The sequence below is a fragment of the Myxine glutinosa genome, chromosome 5 (assembly GCF_964187855.1).
Source record: "Myxine glutinosa chromosome 5, kmMyxGlut1.1, whole genome shotgun sequence".
Classification (NCBI taxonomy): domain Eukaryota; kingdom Metazoa; phylum Chordata; class Myxini; order Myxiniformes; family Myxinidae; genus Myxine; species Myxine glutinosa.
In genome coordinates, this window is record NC_136265.1 from 136,021,167 (window position 1) to 136,034,665 (window position 13,499).

The 13,499-nt window shown below is 48.6% G+C and overlaps 1 protein-coding gene across 1 annotated transcript in view; it reads left to right on the top strand.

Moving 5' to 3' along the window:
• The first annotated feature begins 1,045 nt into the window (after positions 1-1,045).
• NOX4 (NADPH oxidase 4) overlaps positions 1,046-13,499 on the top strand; it is a 67,251-nt gene continuing 54,797 nt past the window's right edge. The window contains exons 1-2 of the mRNA XM_068116113.2: positions 1,046-1,165; positions 1,318-1,413. Of these exons, the coding sequence (XP_067972214.2) occupies positions 1,103-1,165; positions 1,318-1,413 (159 nt within the window). The 5' untranslated portion in view covers positions 1,046-1,102. The remainder of the gene's footprint in view (positions 1,166-1,317; positions 1,414-13,499) is intronic.

The following is a 13,499-nucleotide window of genomic DNA, read 5'->3' on the forward strand; positions in this document are numbered from 1 at the left end:
ACAGCCCCCCACTGCACCACACAGCCCCCACCGGGCCCCCACTGTACCACACAGACCCAACCAGCCCCCCACCCCCACAGTCATTCACAGCCCCCCTCCCCCCCCCCCACACACAGCCCGCCCCACACAGTCCCCACCCCATACAGCCCGACCCACCCACCCAACACAGCCCTACCCACCCACCCAACACAGCCCGACCCACCCACCCAACACAGCCCGACCCATCACAGCCCTCACAGCCCTCACAGCCCTCACAGCCCTCACAGCCCTCACAGCCCTCACAGCCCTCACAGCCCTCACAGCCCTCACAGCCCTCACAGCCCTCACCCCACCGGGGTTTGTGACCTCCTTGGACAAACTTCAGAATGCTTCAAGGTATTTATAAGTACCTGACCTCATAGCCACGACAGTGACACCATCAATCGCATCTTCGCACCTGGGGGTGTGACTCGCCGTGCTGAGATCGCAGATAATTTAAATGACGTGCACTGTTCACCTGTCCATTGTCTACTAGTGTCCTTATAATTCATGGAATGGTACACCGAGTGATGCCTCACCTTGTCGATGTGGTACATGAACGATAATATTGAGTTTTCCTTCCAGATGAAAAGTTTCAAAAAGTTTTTCGTCCCTTTGGCAGAAATGCAAAACATTTTCCGAAAGACGTGAACGACTCGAATACGTGAATATACGATTCGTGTACGACTACGAGCACGAACCAATCATACACATATCGGTATATACCTTTTTGTGTGATAAATTAACATAATTAGGAGTGTAACTTAATAATAATAGCACGATGCGGTGTTTGACAACCTGTTTTAAACGTCATTTCTAATCATAACAACGTGTAATCATCACTCTCCCCCACCTGGCCAGGTCAGTCCTGCCAGTTCCTGAATTTGTCCTCAGGCGGGACATCTTGCACTTCCTCTTTCACCTCTCCCAATCAACACGTTACATCCTCGCAGTGACGCCGGGGCGGGGCGAGCCGGCGCTTGGTGGGCGGGGCGAGTAAGTCGGCGGGCAAAGTGAAGGATGTGGGCGTGGCTAAGAGAGAGCAGAAAAGTCGGCTCGGGGTCGATTGGTGGGAAAAGTCGCGATGAAGATGCTGCGGAGGTTCGTACGTTGGTTGAGCAGCGACAGCGCGACGTACGCGTTCATGGTGAGACAGGGACGGGCGGACGAGAGTGCTGCACGATCTAATGGCCATGATGAATATATCGTCCGCGGGGACGTTGTTAACCGCTCTCGTCAAAGACCCATGATGATGATGGTCCAGGGAATGAATGTCTGTCCGTGCGGCTGTGTCTGCAGCTGTCCTGGCTGGGAGCCAATGCGTGGGCCGTGTGGAGCATGTTCAGGCTATACTGTTACGGGGAGCAGTACTACTATCTGCACAGGATGCTGGGGGTAAGTAAGCCCTCCATTGTCCGCCCTGCACAACGCCCCCCCTGTTGCAATCGTGGGTCATCCCCTTGAGGTATTTGTCGAAGTGCGCAACTTTTTTCTTCTTTTTTTTGTCTTTATAATCCTTCATCCCGTACTTTTTATCCTCTTATTTCAATCGATCCCATCCTCGCTTCCATTGCATCTTTAAAACAGCCGACAAATCCATTGGAAACGGATCATCCCAGCGCGCGCGCCGCTGATGGCTCCGCCCCCTTAGGCCCCGCCCCTGTTAGTCCCCGCCTCTCGGCGAGACTCCTTTGTTTGGGGGAAAATCCGCCACACAATGCTTTTGATATGACGTCATGAGGAACTAGGCGTCGTGTGCTAACGAGGGATGAAGTCTATTAGTTGTACTCGCTGTATGATGTTCCATCTTGCGTTTAATTTCGAGTTTTATTCGAGCTGCCAAGATTTGAACTACAGTTGTGTATTTCACTTTTAAATGTCTTCTCATCGACGAGCAAACGACCTGTCATTCTTGCTTAGGTCTTGTGTTACTCTCCAATGGGATCCTTGCGTTCTTGATAGCTTTTGTCATATCATCCAATTGGTAGACCAACAAAATCGGACAAGACCATGTATAATCTAATCTTTCATTCGGTCTGTTTAACCATCCAGTAAAATGCTCAAGAAAATACTTCCCTTCCCACAACTACTGGAATGGCCACATGGGATTCCATGAAGGGTGACATTTGTTTTCATGGAGACATCAGATTGGATAGATTGATTGTTGCTGTGATTTGTATTGGAAAGAAATGTGTTCAGACAATATGGTTGATAATGATATAGGCCTACAACTACTACTAGTCCTTTAGTGCCCCAATTATGTACACCTTCTTGTGGGATTGGCCCGGGAACGTTATTTGGCCGAACTCTTTCACGAACTGGCTGGCCAGGCCTGACGGACTGAATTGATTTGTGCAGAAATTTGTAATTTTTTCAGGGGGTTGACAATAACTCGCATACTCTTCGTGAAAGGCAGCTTGGGATCTTTAGCTTCTGCCAACGGCCAGCGCTGGCAGAGGAGTCCTCCGGCTTGATGCCATTCCGATGGCCATTATGCCATTCCGATGGCCATTATGCCATTCCGATGGCCATTCCGATGGCCATTATGCCATTCCGATGGCCATTATGCCATTCCGATGGCCATTCCGATGGCCATTATGCCATTCCGATGGCCATTATGCCATTCCGATGGCCATTATGCCATTCCGATGGCCATTCCGATGGCCATTATGCCATTCCGATGGCCATTCCGATGGCCATTATGCCATTCCGATGGCCATTATGCCATTCCGATGGCCATTCCGATGGCCATTATGCCATTCCGATGGCCATTATGCCATTCCGATGGCCATTATGCCATTCCGATGGCCATTCCGATGGCCATTATGCCATTCCGATGGCCATTATGCCATTCCGATGGCCATTCCGATGGCCATTATGCCATTCCGATGGCCATTATGCCATTCCGACGGCCATTCCGATGGCCATTATGCCATTCCGATGGCCATTATGCCATTCCGATGGCCATTCCGATGGCCATTATGCCATTCCGATGGCCATTCCGATGGCCATTATGCCATTCCGATTGCCGCAGGACGAGGCACGTTGATGCCTCGTGCTGCATGTGGAACACCAGGATGACCGTTTATAGCTCGGTCAAGGTTCAAATCCAGACTAGACAGATCGGAGGTGAGTGTGCATATACGTGTAAACATTCCCTGCCAGCCCTAGACGTTAAAATAATACATTCCCAGATAACGCCAAATGTATTTATATTTTTCATTACCCGTACCTAAAAGCTATATTGAAAACATTGGCATTTAAACACGATATATTGGAACGGTATTGAAAGCACTTGTTGTGCTTGTCTTTTGCAAAATATTTGTCTGATCCAAAACAAAGAGTATATGAATCCAATTTATGAGACTTTTCAAAAGTTTTTCCCAATAACACACAAATCTGGTCCTCCTGCCATAATCTCAGTACTACTACTACTCTTAATGAGCATGCCCAGCTAAGGGGCGTGGCGACCCCCTTTGGGGGTTGATCCTTTTGCACTTTGTTCCCTTGGGACAGGGGATCGTGTGGTTATGGCTGGAATTTTGGAATTTTTTTCTATGGTGCTTGCAACTGCTCGCCGACACTTCACCAAGGACATTGTGGGACCTTCAACGTCCACCAACTAACGACTGCAGATGTGATTCCCGTTTAACGTCTAGCCCGAGGGACGGCACACACATTGATGAATCGCCCTGTCTGTGAACACCACAATAATAATTTATAGCTGGGTCGGGATTCGAACCCAGGCCCGCCGGCTTGGAGGCGAGTGTGCGTCCCAGTAGGTCATTCTGCCAGACCAACGCTAGATGACCCGATGACCCAAGAGCGGACTGTCTTGACATGTTGATATAAATTTGTTTCCACCATCATTTTATGGACTCGACACTGCATCACTCACAGTATCGTGACTCGAATGTGGGACCGATTTTGTGCTGCCCATCGGTCATCATGGAACTCTGGTTTAAAACGCCAATCGATGCGAGTCATCATCGAACAGGCACGAGTGATCTCCAATCGATCGTTAATGATTTCAATCCATAAAGACCGCCTTTCCACCTTCCAGAGCCAGTGTCCTGCCAATGCTAATGGGGGCCTGAATGATGTCGTAAGCCTCGGCGGCATTGCATGCGTGCTTTTGCTGCTCATGTTGCACACACGAGCCATAACGGGGAATAAATGCTGAAGATTTTGAACTGAAGGGCAGTTTTCCAAGCTGAATAAAAGCCAAGGGACTTTATTGCACGAAATGATCTTTGAAAGCTTGGCATGCAGCGATCTCATCTGTTTTCATGGAAAACCTGGCCTGGAGTGGTCTCGTCAGAACACCTGGTTCATGATTGAAATTCCATAAACCAAATGTGCTTGTCCATTGTTTACATACTTTGAGTCCCCGACCGGTTTCACCGGAGGGGACTATAGGTTTGTTCTCTGTCCGTTTGTCCTTTTGTCTGTCTAGCTATCTCACCTGGGGTGTGATTTGTGTACAAGCTCCTTAATGAGCCTAACATTGTACATAAAAAAAATAACGAAGCTTCCTTCCCATGGAATGAGCAAAAGTGAAGACAAGTGTAAAATTCCAGCAAATGTTACTTTTTATTTTGTCTCGGTTTTCCTTCCAAACTTGCTGCTTTAAAAATTATAACGAGGCATCGCAATAAACTGATGTGTCAGGGAGCTTCAAAGCCCTCAGAAACATCTGGAAAAGGGTCCATTTCTGACCTGGCCCTTCAACAAAGATGTTCCCTGCTGGGGGGCACACCTGCCCATTGCTCACAACTTGACATGTGGAGCTTGCCGATGAATGAATGATCGTTTTAAGGCCATTTTTCGCCGCTAGAGCGGGGGTTAGCCTTGCGGTCCTCATGACAATCATGGTTCCCTGTTTGAGGCAATGTTTTTATGGCCGGATGCCCTTCCTGACGCCAACCCTTGGTCGCCTCTTACGATGCGCAGGGATACGGTGCACCTATTCTAAACCGGGGTACACACCGGGATCATTCATTCCAGCAAGCTGGTACTCAATTTGCCGACCTCGGAAGGATGACAAGCTGAGTCAACCCCCCTGGCGTTAATTCAGCGATCGACCGGGATTCGAACCCAGGATCCGAGGATCCCAAGCCGGCACCCTAACCGCTAAGCCAACACCAGGCTAAATTGGTTGGTTTAACGATGGCTGGTGCTTAATTGTAACACAGGTTTTCTAGCAGAGATGAGGCCATAACTTTTGTCTGAAAACGCTGTGTGTGTGTGTGTGTGTGTGTGTGTGTGTGTGTGTGTGTGTGTGTGTGTGTGTGTGTGTGTGTGTGTGTGTGTGTGTGTGTGTGTGTGTGTGTGTGTGTGTGTGTGTGTGTGTGTGTGTGTGTGTGTGTGTGTTTCAAAATGAGTGATACAACTTTAAACGTTTATTTACAAAGAAACAGAAACCTCAAGGACGTGAACCAAACATTTGTTGAAAGCTTATGACATGGTATTTTCTATCACCGATTGCTATTGCAGTAAGTCACTGCTAGAGTTAGTGAGAGCCCAAGGTCTGAAATTGGCATTTACGCAAAATCCTTGTAATTGACGTTCTCGATGTGCGCCCCTCCGCGTGCGGTTCAGACAGATTCAGACCCTTTAGTTCAGACAGGCATTGATCTGACTCGAAAGTTCTGTCCAACTTTCCTGTAGATCTCATGTGGCACTGCCTGGAGGTAGTCTGACACCTCCTGCTTCTGATCATCCAGTGTGGCAGGGCGGTTAACGTAGACAGACCGGTATCCAGGGAAACGAGGCGGTTTCCGAAGAGCTGCTGCAGGAAAGTGATGTTGTCACCAGCTGTATGCGGGGTTGCACCATCCTGCATAAACCAGGTCATGCTGAGCTGGTTTAGGGTGGCCTTTTGGATTAGATCAATATGGAACTTCTGGAGCACGGCCCTGTAGCGCTCACTGTTGATCGTCACCGTCCTGCTGTTGTCATTCTCAAACCATTAAGGCCCTAGTATTCCCCATCTGGCATTGAAAGGGCAGAAGGATGTGACCTTGTGCCCTTTCAGGTACCTCTCAGTGATCTCCTCAGGTGGTTCTGCCCCCCAGAAAATGTTGTTGTGTTACATCAATACATATACATATATACACAATATATGTGTGTGTGTGTGTGTGTGTGTGTGTGTGTGTGTGTGTGTGTGTGTGTGTGTGTGTGTGTGTGTGTGTGTGTGTGTGTGTGTGTGTGTGTGTGTGTGTGTGTGTGTGTGTGTGTGTGTGTGTGTGTGTGTGTGTGTGTGTGTGTGTGTGTGTGTGTGTGTGTATACGTGTACGTGTACTTATATATATATATATATATATATATATATATATACACACACACACACAATATAGGCCTACAGGGTGAGTCAAAAGTAGCGCCCGATTTCTGTTTATATATATATATTTCTGTCAGTTGATTGTTTGTTTGCCATTTGTATTACAGTGTACAAGAAGGTAGAAATAAATGAATGACATGTTTTTCTAACCATTTATTCGAGGGAAAATTATTACGGGGGAAACCCTTAGCTACATTCGTTGCCGTTTTCAGACGACCGGACTTCTTTGCAGTGGCTACCGACCCTGTTGCTTCAAATTTCTCGACAATCAATCGTATGTTTCTTCCCTGGGGTGGGTTAATATCGAATTCCTGTGCCAAACGGTGTGCTGCCATCGTTGGTTGTTCATTACATTTGTAGTAATGTTTCACGGCCGCAATGCGTTGATTCATTGAAAGGTAATTCATGGTTCAATTTGGTGCAACTTCAGTAACTTTCCAAACTCTCAGCAATAACCTGCAAAACAAATAAATAAATAATTAAAGTAAGAAAATTAATAATCTGCGAGACAATTATTAACACCATGACATCTCAGAAAGAATCTGACAGCCGAAAAAACAGGAATCGGGCGCGGGCGCTACTTTTGACTCACCCTGTATAGTGTATATACTTGCGCTAATATTCGGGGTCTGCCTAGCAGGCACGTAAGACATCGGCCATTATAAAGCTCGCTGTGTTAAGTGTGGAAACGTTCTGAGGAGATTGTGGCTGACTCAATAGCGCAGTGGGCTGTTGACGCATTATCAATGGAGGTTCCTGGTTCGAGCCCCGCATTGAGTCAGAATTTTTTCACACTTAGCCCCTCGCAGGAATTTGATTCCTGTTTATAAAAATTTATATATATATATATATATATATATATATATATATATATATAAAATAGTTTGTGTGTGTAATGTTACCGATAGACTCCTAAACGGAGAGAGAGCTCACATGCTTGATATTTGGCATAGACATGGCCATTGAGCCTGGGAAGAACATGGCCTACCTAAAAAAAATTTATTTCATACCATATTTTTACCTCAGCGCATTTCAGCGAGGAATATTATACACGGAATCTGAGCTGGTGGCAGAGCAGCGCGCTGATTCGCTCAGAGCGATCACGTGATATTCCAACCTTGCCGCCATAATCTCACAGTTACGCGTTCGCACGTAATTCAGAGCGAAAAGCGATTGCGTTTCTTCACATTTCAGCGAGGAACATTGCCATTCACACCACATAGGTTTTTTTCTTTCTTTCATCTTTAGATCCATATTTTTAGCCATAACGTAGCGGACGTAGCATAGCTAACGTAGCGTTAGCATAACGTAGCGTAGCGTAACGATCCTCGCTCAGGATCTTCGTCAGGTTCGCGAGCGAGTTAGCCAAAACGTAAAAGTGAAAATATATCGAATGACCATTGCCATTCACACCACATAGGTTTTTTTTTTCTTTCATCTTTAGATCCATATTTTTTGCCATAACGTAGCGCATTATGGCTCGCTCGAGCTCGAGTTAGCCAATCACCTGGGAGCATGAGGCCACGTTGGCCACGCCCACGACACGACGCAGAGTTGCAATCTTGACGAAAACTGACTGTGATAAAGGCAATGGCACGGAAGAAAAGAAATTTGTCGCGTTCAACCTCCCGAGCAAGGAAAATCGCTGATCGGAGACTCCATGAAACCGATGAAGATACTTTTCACCATCGACAAGCCAATCAAGAACGTGTCTCTAGATTCAGACAGCAAGAGACAGAAGATGAGAGAACGGCACGTTTAAACACCAATCAACAACGTCTGGCGAGGGCCAGACAGCGAGAGACAGAAGATGAGACAAACTGTATTTCAAACAAACTGTATTTCCCATCTACACGGCCATGTATTCCTATTAACGTTATGTAAAGTACATAAATTGTGTGGATTACATCATTTGTGGATGTGATCAATTGCCAGTAACCATCTATATCCCTCCCCCCCGTTCTCCTCCCCCCCGTTCCCCTCCCCTTCCCCCTCCCCCTCCCCCTCCCCCTCCCCTCCCCCGCTCGGCAATGCCGGGTACTTCTGCTAGTATATATATATATATATATATATATATATATATATATATATATATATATATATATATATATATATATATATACCATCACACACCATCAACACCAGCCATATATGTATGTATATATATATATATATATGTATATATATATATATGTATATATATGTATATATATATGTATGTATATATGTATGTATATATGTGTATGTATATGTGTATGTATATATGTGTATGTATATTGTTACGTGGTCCCCTCAGTGCATACCAGGTCTCGGTGACCCCCGGACCGTGAGAGGACCCTCGCCAGCAAATAGTATTATATAGGCGCATTCGCCACGCAATCTATAGGAATTTCACCCAGGAGACAACTGATGTGCAAGTATATAATTCCAATGGTAATGATACCAAACACTTTCAAAGACACAACCACGGAGATTTTCCCCGAGCAATCAACAATACACAACCAGGCACAATCAATATTACAACCATGTGAACTCATCTACACAAACTCTAAGATGGCCATCTTAATCTTATACATTCCTCACGTGAGCCCCACTCCTGACTCCCTCCGTGGTCAATGTCTCTCCTCTCCGCACACGGGCGGTTGGACGAACCCCGGGCGGACGTGCTCCCAACGTGCAGTCTCGTACTGGGGCCGCGGCTGCAGCGCACCTCCTTGCCAAGCCACGGGGCAAACCCAGCGCGGCGTCCAACGTGCGCGAGGCCCCGAGTGCGACCCTTACGCGTCCTTGTAGATGGGCAAAAACCCAGCGCGGCTTCCGACGCGAGCGAGGCCCAACGTGCGGACCCGTACGCGTCTTTGTAGACGGGGCAAAACCCAGCGCGGCTTCCGACGCGAGCGAGGCCCAACGTGCGGACCCGTACGCGTCTTTGTAGACGGGGCAAACTGTCCCGGACGCTTGGTTTCGTGCACGAACTCACGGTGACTGGACGTGTCAAAAGGTATTTACCGCCCAGGTAACTCCTCTCGCCAGACGTTTCGCAACGGCGCGTTTTCCGCGCAGCGTAAGGTCGATTCCACCTTCTCGTCGTCGCGGGGCGAGGAAGAAGAAGCCTTCCTTTCCCTCGTGTCTTTTTCCTCCCCTTTCCCGTCACTTCCGCTTCCGGCCACTTCCGTTTCCTGCCACTCTTTCAGAAGGGCTCCTGACCCTCCAACCACAACAACTACACAACAACTTAATATACTACACACGGAAGCAAAGACCTGCATGGTACTTCACATACATTCACATAAATATGTAACACTCCCCCCCTTCAAGAAAGAAAGTTTGAACCCAGCGAAAACTTTCTTTGCCGGCCAATTTGGAGAAACAAACCAGATCACTCAACCCCCCCCCACATTATCAGTTCCCCCCGGGCACAGTTATCACTTAAAAATAAAGCCAGTTAAGCCACTCGATAGCACTTTTCCGGGAGGCCAAGCCGAGTATTCACTACATGGATGCCTTTAGGAACGCGGAGTTCACGGTTAGTCCGTGCAGGAAAGTTCTCTACATGGGCGCCTTGAGGAACGTGGAGTTCACGGTTAGTCCGTGCAGGAAAGTTCTCTACCTGGGCGCCTTTAGGAACGGCGTTCACGGTTAATTCGTGTAGGAATCTTGGCTCGGCGGCTCCGCCGCCTTCAGTGCTTCAACTTCTCAGAACGTCCCTAATAATTAGGGTGGGACCACTGGTCCCTGTAGTCCCCTGAATACCGGTCTTCTTCTCGGCCACTACGTTGCCCATTCTTTCTTCGGGAGCGGCCGTAACTCAGGGAGCCTCCATAATAATATTGACTGCGGCCACCACCAAAACTACCGCCCAGTTGTCCTCTCCTGTAGACCTCTCGACGCCTACGAAATGCCTTCCCTACTGTTATGGTCCGACCCTCCAAATCCTTGCCATTCCAATTCTTCTCTGCCTCTCTGGCGTCTTTTGTGCTGGCAAACGTGACAAAGCCGAACCCTCTTGACTGTTGCGTTTCCCAGTCTCTTACCAACCGCACTTCCACCAGCGGCCCATATCTGTTGAAGACAGAGGTCAGAACTTCTTCCTCTGTTTTGAAGTTCAGTCCCCCTACAAATAACTTGGCACTTTTGTCACCATCCCGAGCTGGAGTGGTGTTATTTTCCCTGCTGGGCTCTTTATCAACCCTCAGGTTACCATAAACTTGACCCCCGGCCAAATCATTCCCGAGAACCACAGATACACCCTCTACAGGAAACGTGGCTTGTAAACCGACGGTGACCGGTCCTGACACCAAATCGGACTCCAACTGGATGACCTGAAGGGGAGCACTAACACCGCCCCCGATCCCCTGTAAATGAACACTATCCCCCGTTGCCGTCTCCTCGGACCATGGCAAAATGCCTTCAAGCATTAAAGATTGATGGGCCCCTGTGTCTCTCAATATCCTAACCGGTCTCCGGTTAGTCGAGGCTCCATCCAGTGACACCAACCCCTCGGAAATAAATGGTTGGTAACCCTCTTGATGGCGATTTCTTACGCTAGCCATCGCATTCGGAGTTGTAATAGTCGGACTCCGCTCTGGGTTGTCCCTTTTCATGAGGTAACAACTGGACATCAAGTGTCCAGGTTTTTTGCAAAACGCGCAAGTAGGCCCGGAGGAAAAACTCGGGGTCTGCCTCGGGCCCCCCGAACTATAAGTTTGTCTTGGGCCCGCATCCCTCTGATTTCGAACCGGTGGGGTATCATAGTTGTCCCCATAATCATCTCGAGGCCGCCGCCATGTATGGTCGTTCTCCGCACCTGCTGTTCCCCACCTCCCCTGCGGAGATCTAGGCGAGGAGTTAGGTTCGTGGACCCCTATTCGGTGGGTTAAGGCATAATCATCTGCCATGGTGGCTGCGTCCCACAACTTTGGTACCTTCTTTTCCTGCAGGTACACTTTGATGTCCTCGTGGACACACTGCTGGAATTCCTCCACCAGGATCAAGTCCCGCAATGTCTCGAAGTCTTTCCCGACTCCTTTTGACTCACACCACCGATCAAACATGTTTTCTTTCACTCTGGCAAACTCCACATGGGTCTCACTCTCCCTCTTCCTGGCATTCCTGAATTTTTGCCTGTAAGCTTCCGGAACCAACTCATAGGCCTTGAGGATGTGCTTCTTCAGTACCTCATAATCTGCACATTGGTCCATTGGTAGCGCCGAATAAATTTCCTGAGCTTTCCCCACCAGCACACTTTGTACGAGTATGGTCCAGGCCTCCTCCGGCCAGTTTAATTGTCGAGCCACTTTCTCAAAGTGTGGGAAGAATTTCGCGACTTCCTTTTCACTGAACGGTGGAACCAGCCTCACATGTCTGCCCACATCCCAGGTTTTCTGGTTAGGTGTCGACCCCGTCAGCAAGGGTGGTGCCTCTCCCCGTTCTCTCATTAACTCCAGCTCCTTGAACTTGATTTCCCGCTGAAGCTCCATGTCACGTTCCTTTAATTCCCTTTCCGCTTTTCTCTCCTCTGCTTCGAGGTCCCTTGCAGCTCTCCTTTCCTCTGCTTGTTCCTTTTCTCTTCTTTCCTGGAGTTCTCTTTCCACTCTCCTTTCCTCTGCTTGTTTCTCTTCCCTCCTCGCTTCTGCTTTCCTTTCTTCTTCTTTTAACCTTTCCTGGAGTTCTCGTTCCACTCTCCTTTCCTCTGCTTGCTTCTCTTCTCTTCTCTCTTCTGCTTTCCTTTCTTCTTCTTTGATCCGTTCCTGGCTCCGTAATTGCAACTCCAGTTTCCGGAGCTCCACGTCTTCTGGTTCTTCGGGTAGCCACTCCCAGGCTAACTCGTCCCATGTTCCTAATCCCACCATAGATTGTATCACCGTGGCCTGCAACTCTGCCTTCCTCAAATTAGTTCGGACCTCCAAGTTAAAATGTTTGGCCAATTTCAAGAGATCCGACTTTAGCAACGCTCGGAACTGTGCCTCACTCGGGGTTACCCCAAAGTTCTGTGCCACAAACGCCATGGTGCCTATCGTTAACACCTGTTAACCTTCACCCAAGATTTTACCCCAATTTCTCACAAAAAAAATTTACCAATTAATAATTAATTAATAAATTTTAATTAATTAAAATTATTATTTTATTACTTTATTCAATTTTAGATCCCGGACGTAGACCCAATTGCGAAACCGCAAATCGTAATTTGGACGAGCCCCCAATTCTGTTACGTGGTCCCCTCAGTGCATACCAGGTCTCGGTGACCCCCGGACCGTGAGAGGACCCTCGCCAGCAAATAGTATTATATAGGCGCATTCGCCACGCAATCTATAGGAATTTCACCCAGGAGACAACTGATGTGCAAGTATATAATTCCAATGGTAATGATACCAAACACTTTCAAAGACACAACCACGGAGATTTTCCCCGAGCAATCAACAATACACAACCAGGCACAATCAATATTACAACCATGTGAACTCATCTACACAAACTCTAAGATGGCCATCTTAATCTTATACATTCCTCACGTGAGCCCCACTCCTGACTCCCTCCGTGGTCAATGTCTCTCCTCTCCGCACACGGGCGGTTGGACGAACCCCGGGCGGACGTGCTCCCAACGTGCAGTCTCGTACTGGGGCCGCGGCTGCAGCGCACCTCCTTGCCAAGCCACGGGGCAAACCCAGCGCGGCGTCCAACGTGCGCGAGGCCCCGAGTGCGACCCTTACGCGTCCTTGTAGATGGGCAAAAACCCAGCGCGGCTTCCGACGCGAGCGAGGCCCAACGTGCGGACCCGTACGCGTCTTTGTAGACGGGGCAAAACCCAGCGCGGCTTCCGACGCGAGCGAGGCCCAACGTGCGGACCCGTACGCGTCTTTGTAGACGGGGCAAACTGTCCCGGACGCTTGGTTTCGTGCACGAACTCACGGTGACTGGACGTGTCAAAAGGTATTTACCGCCCAGGTAACTCCTCTCGCCAGACGTTTCGCAACGGCGCGTTTTCCGCGCAGCGTAAGGTCGATTCCACCTTCTCGTCGTCGCGGGGCGAGGAAGAAGAAGCCTTCCTTTCCCTCGTGTCTTTTTCCTCCCCTTTCCCGTCACTTCCGCTTCCGGCCACTTCCGTTTCCTGCCACTCTTTCAGAAGGGCTCCTGACCC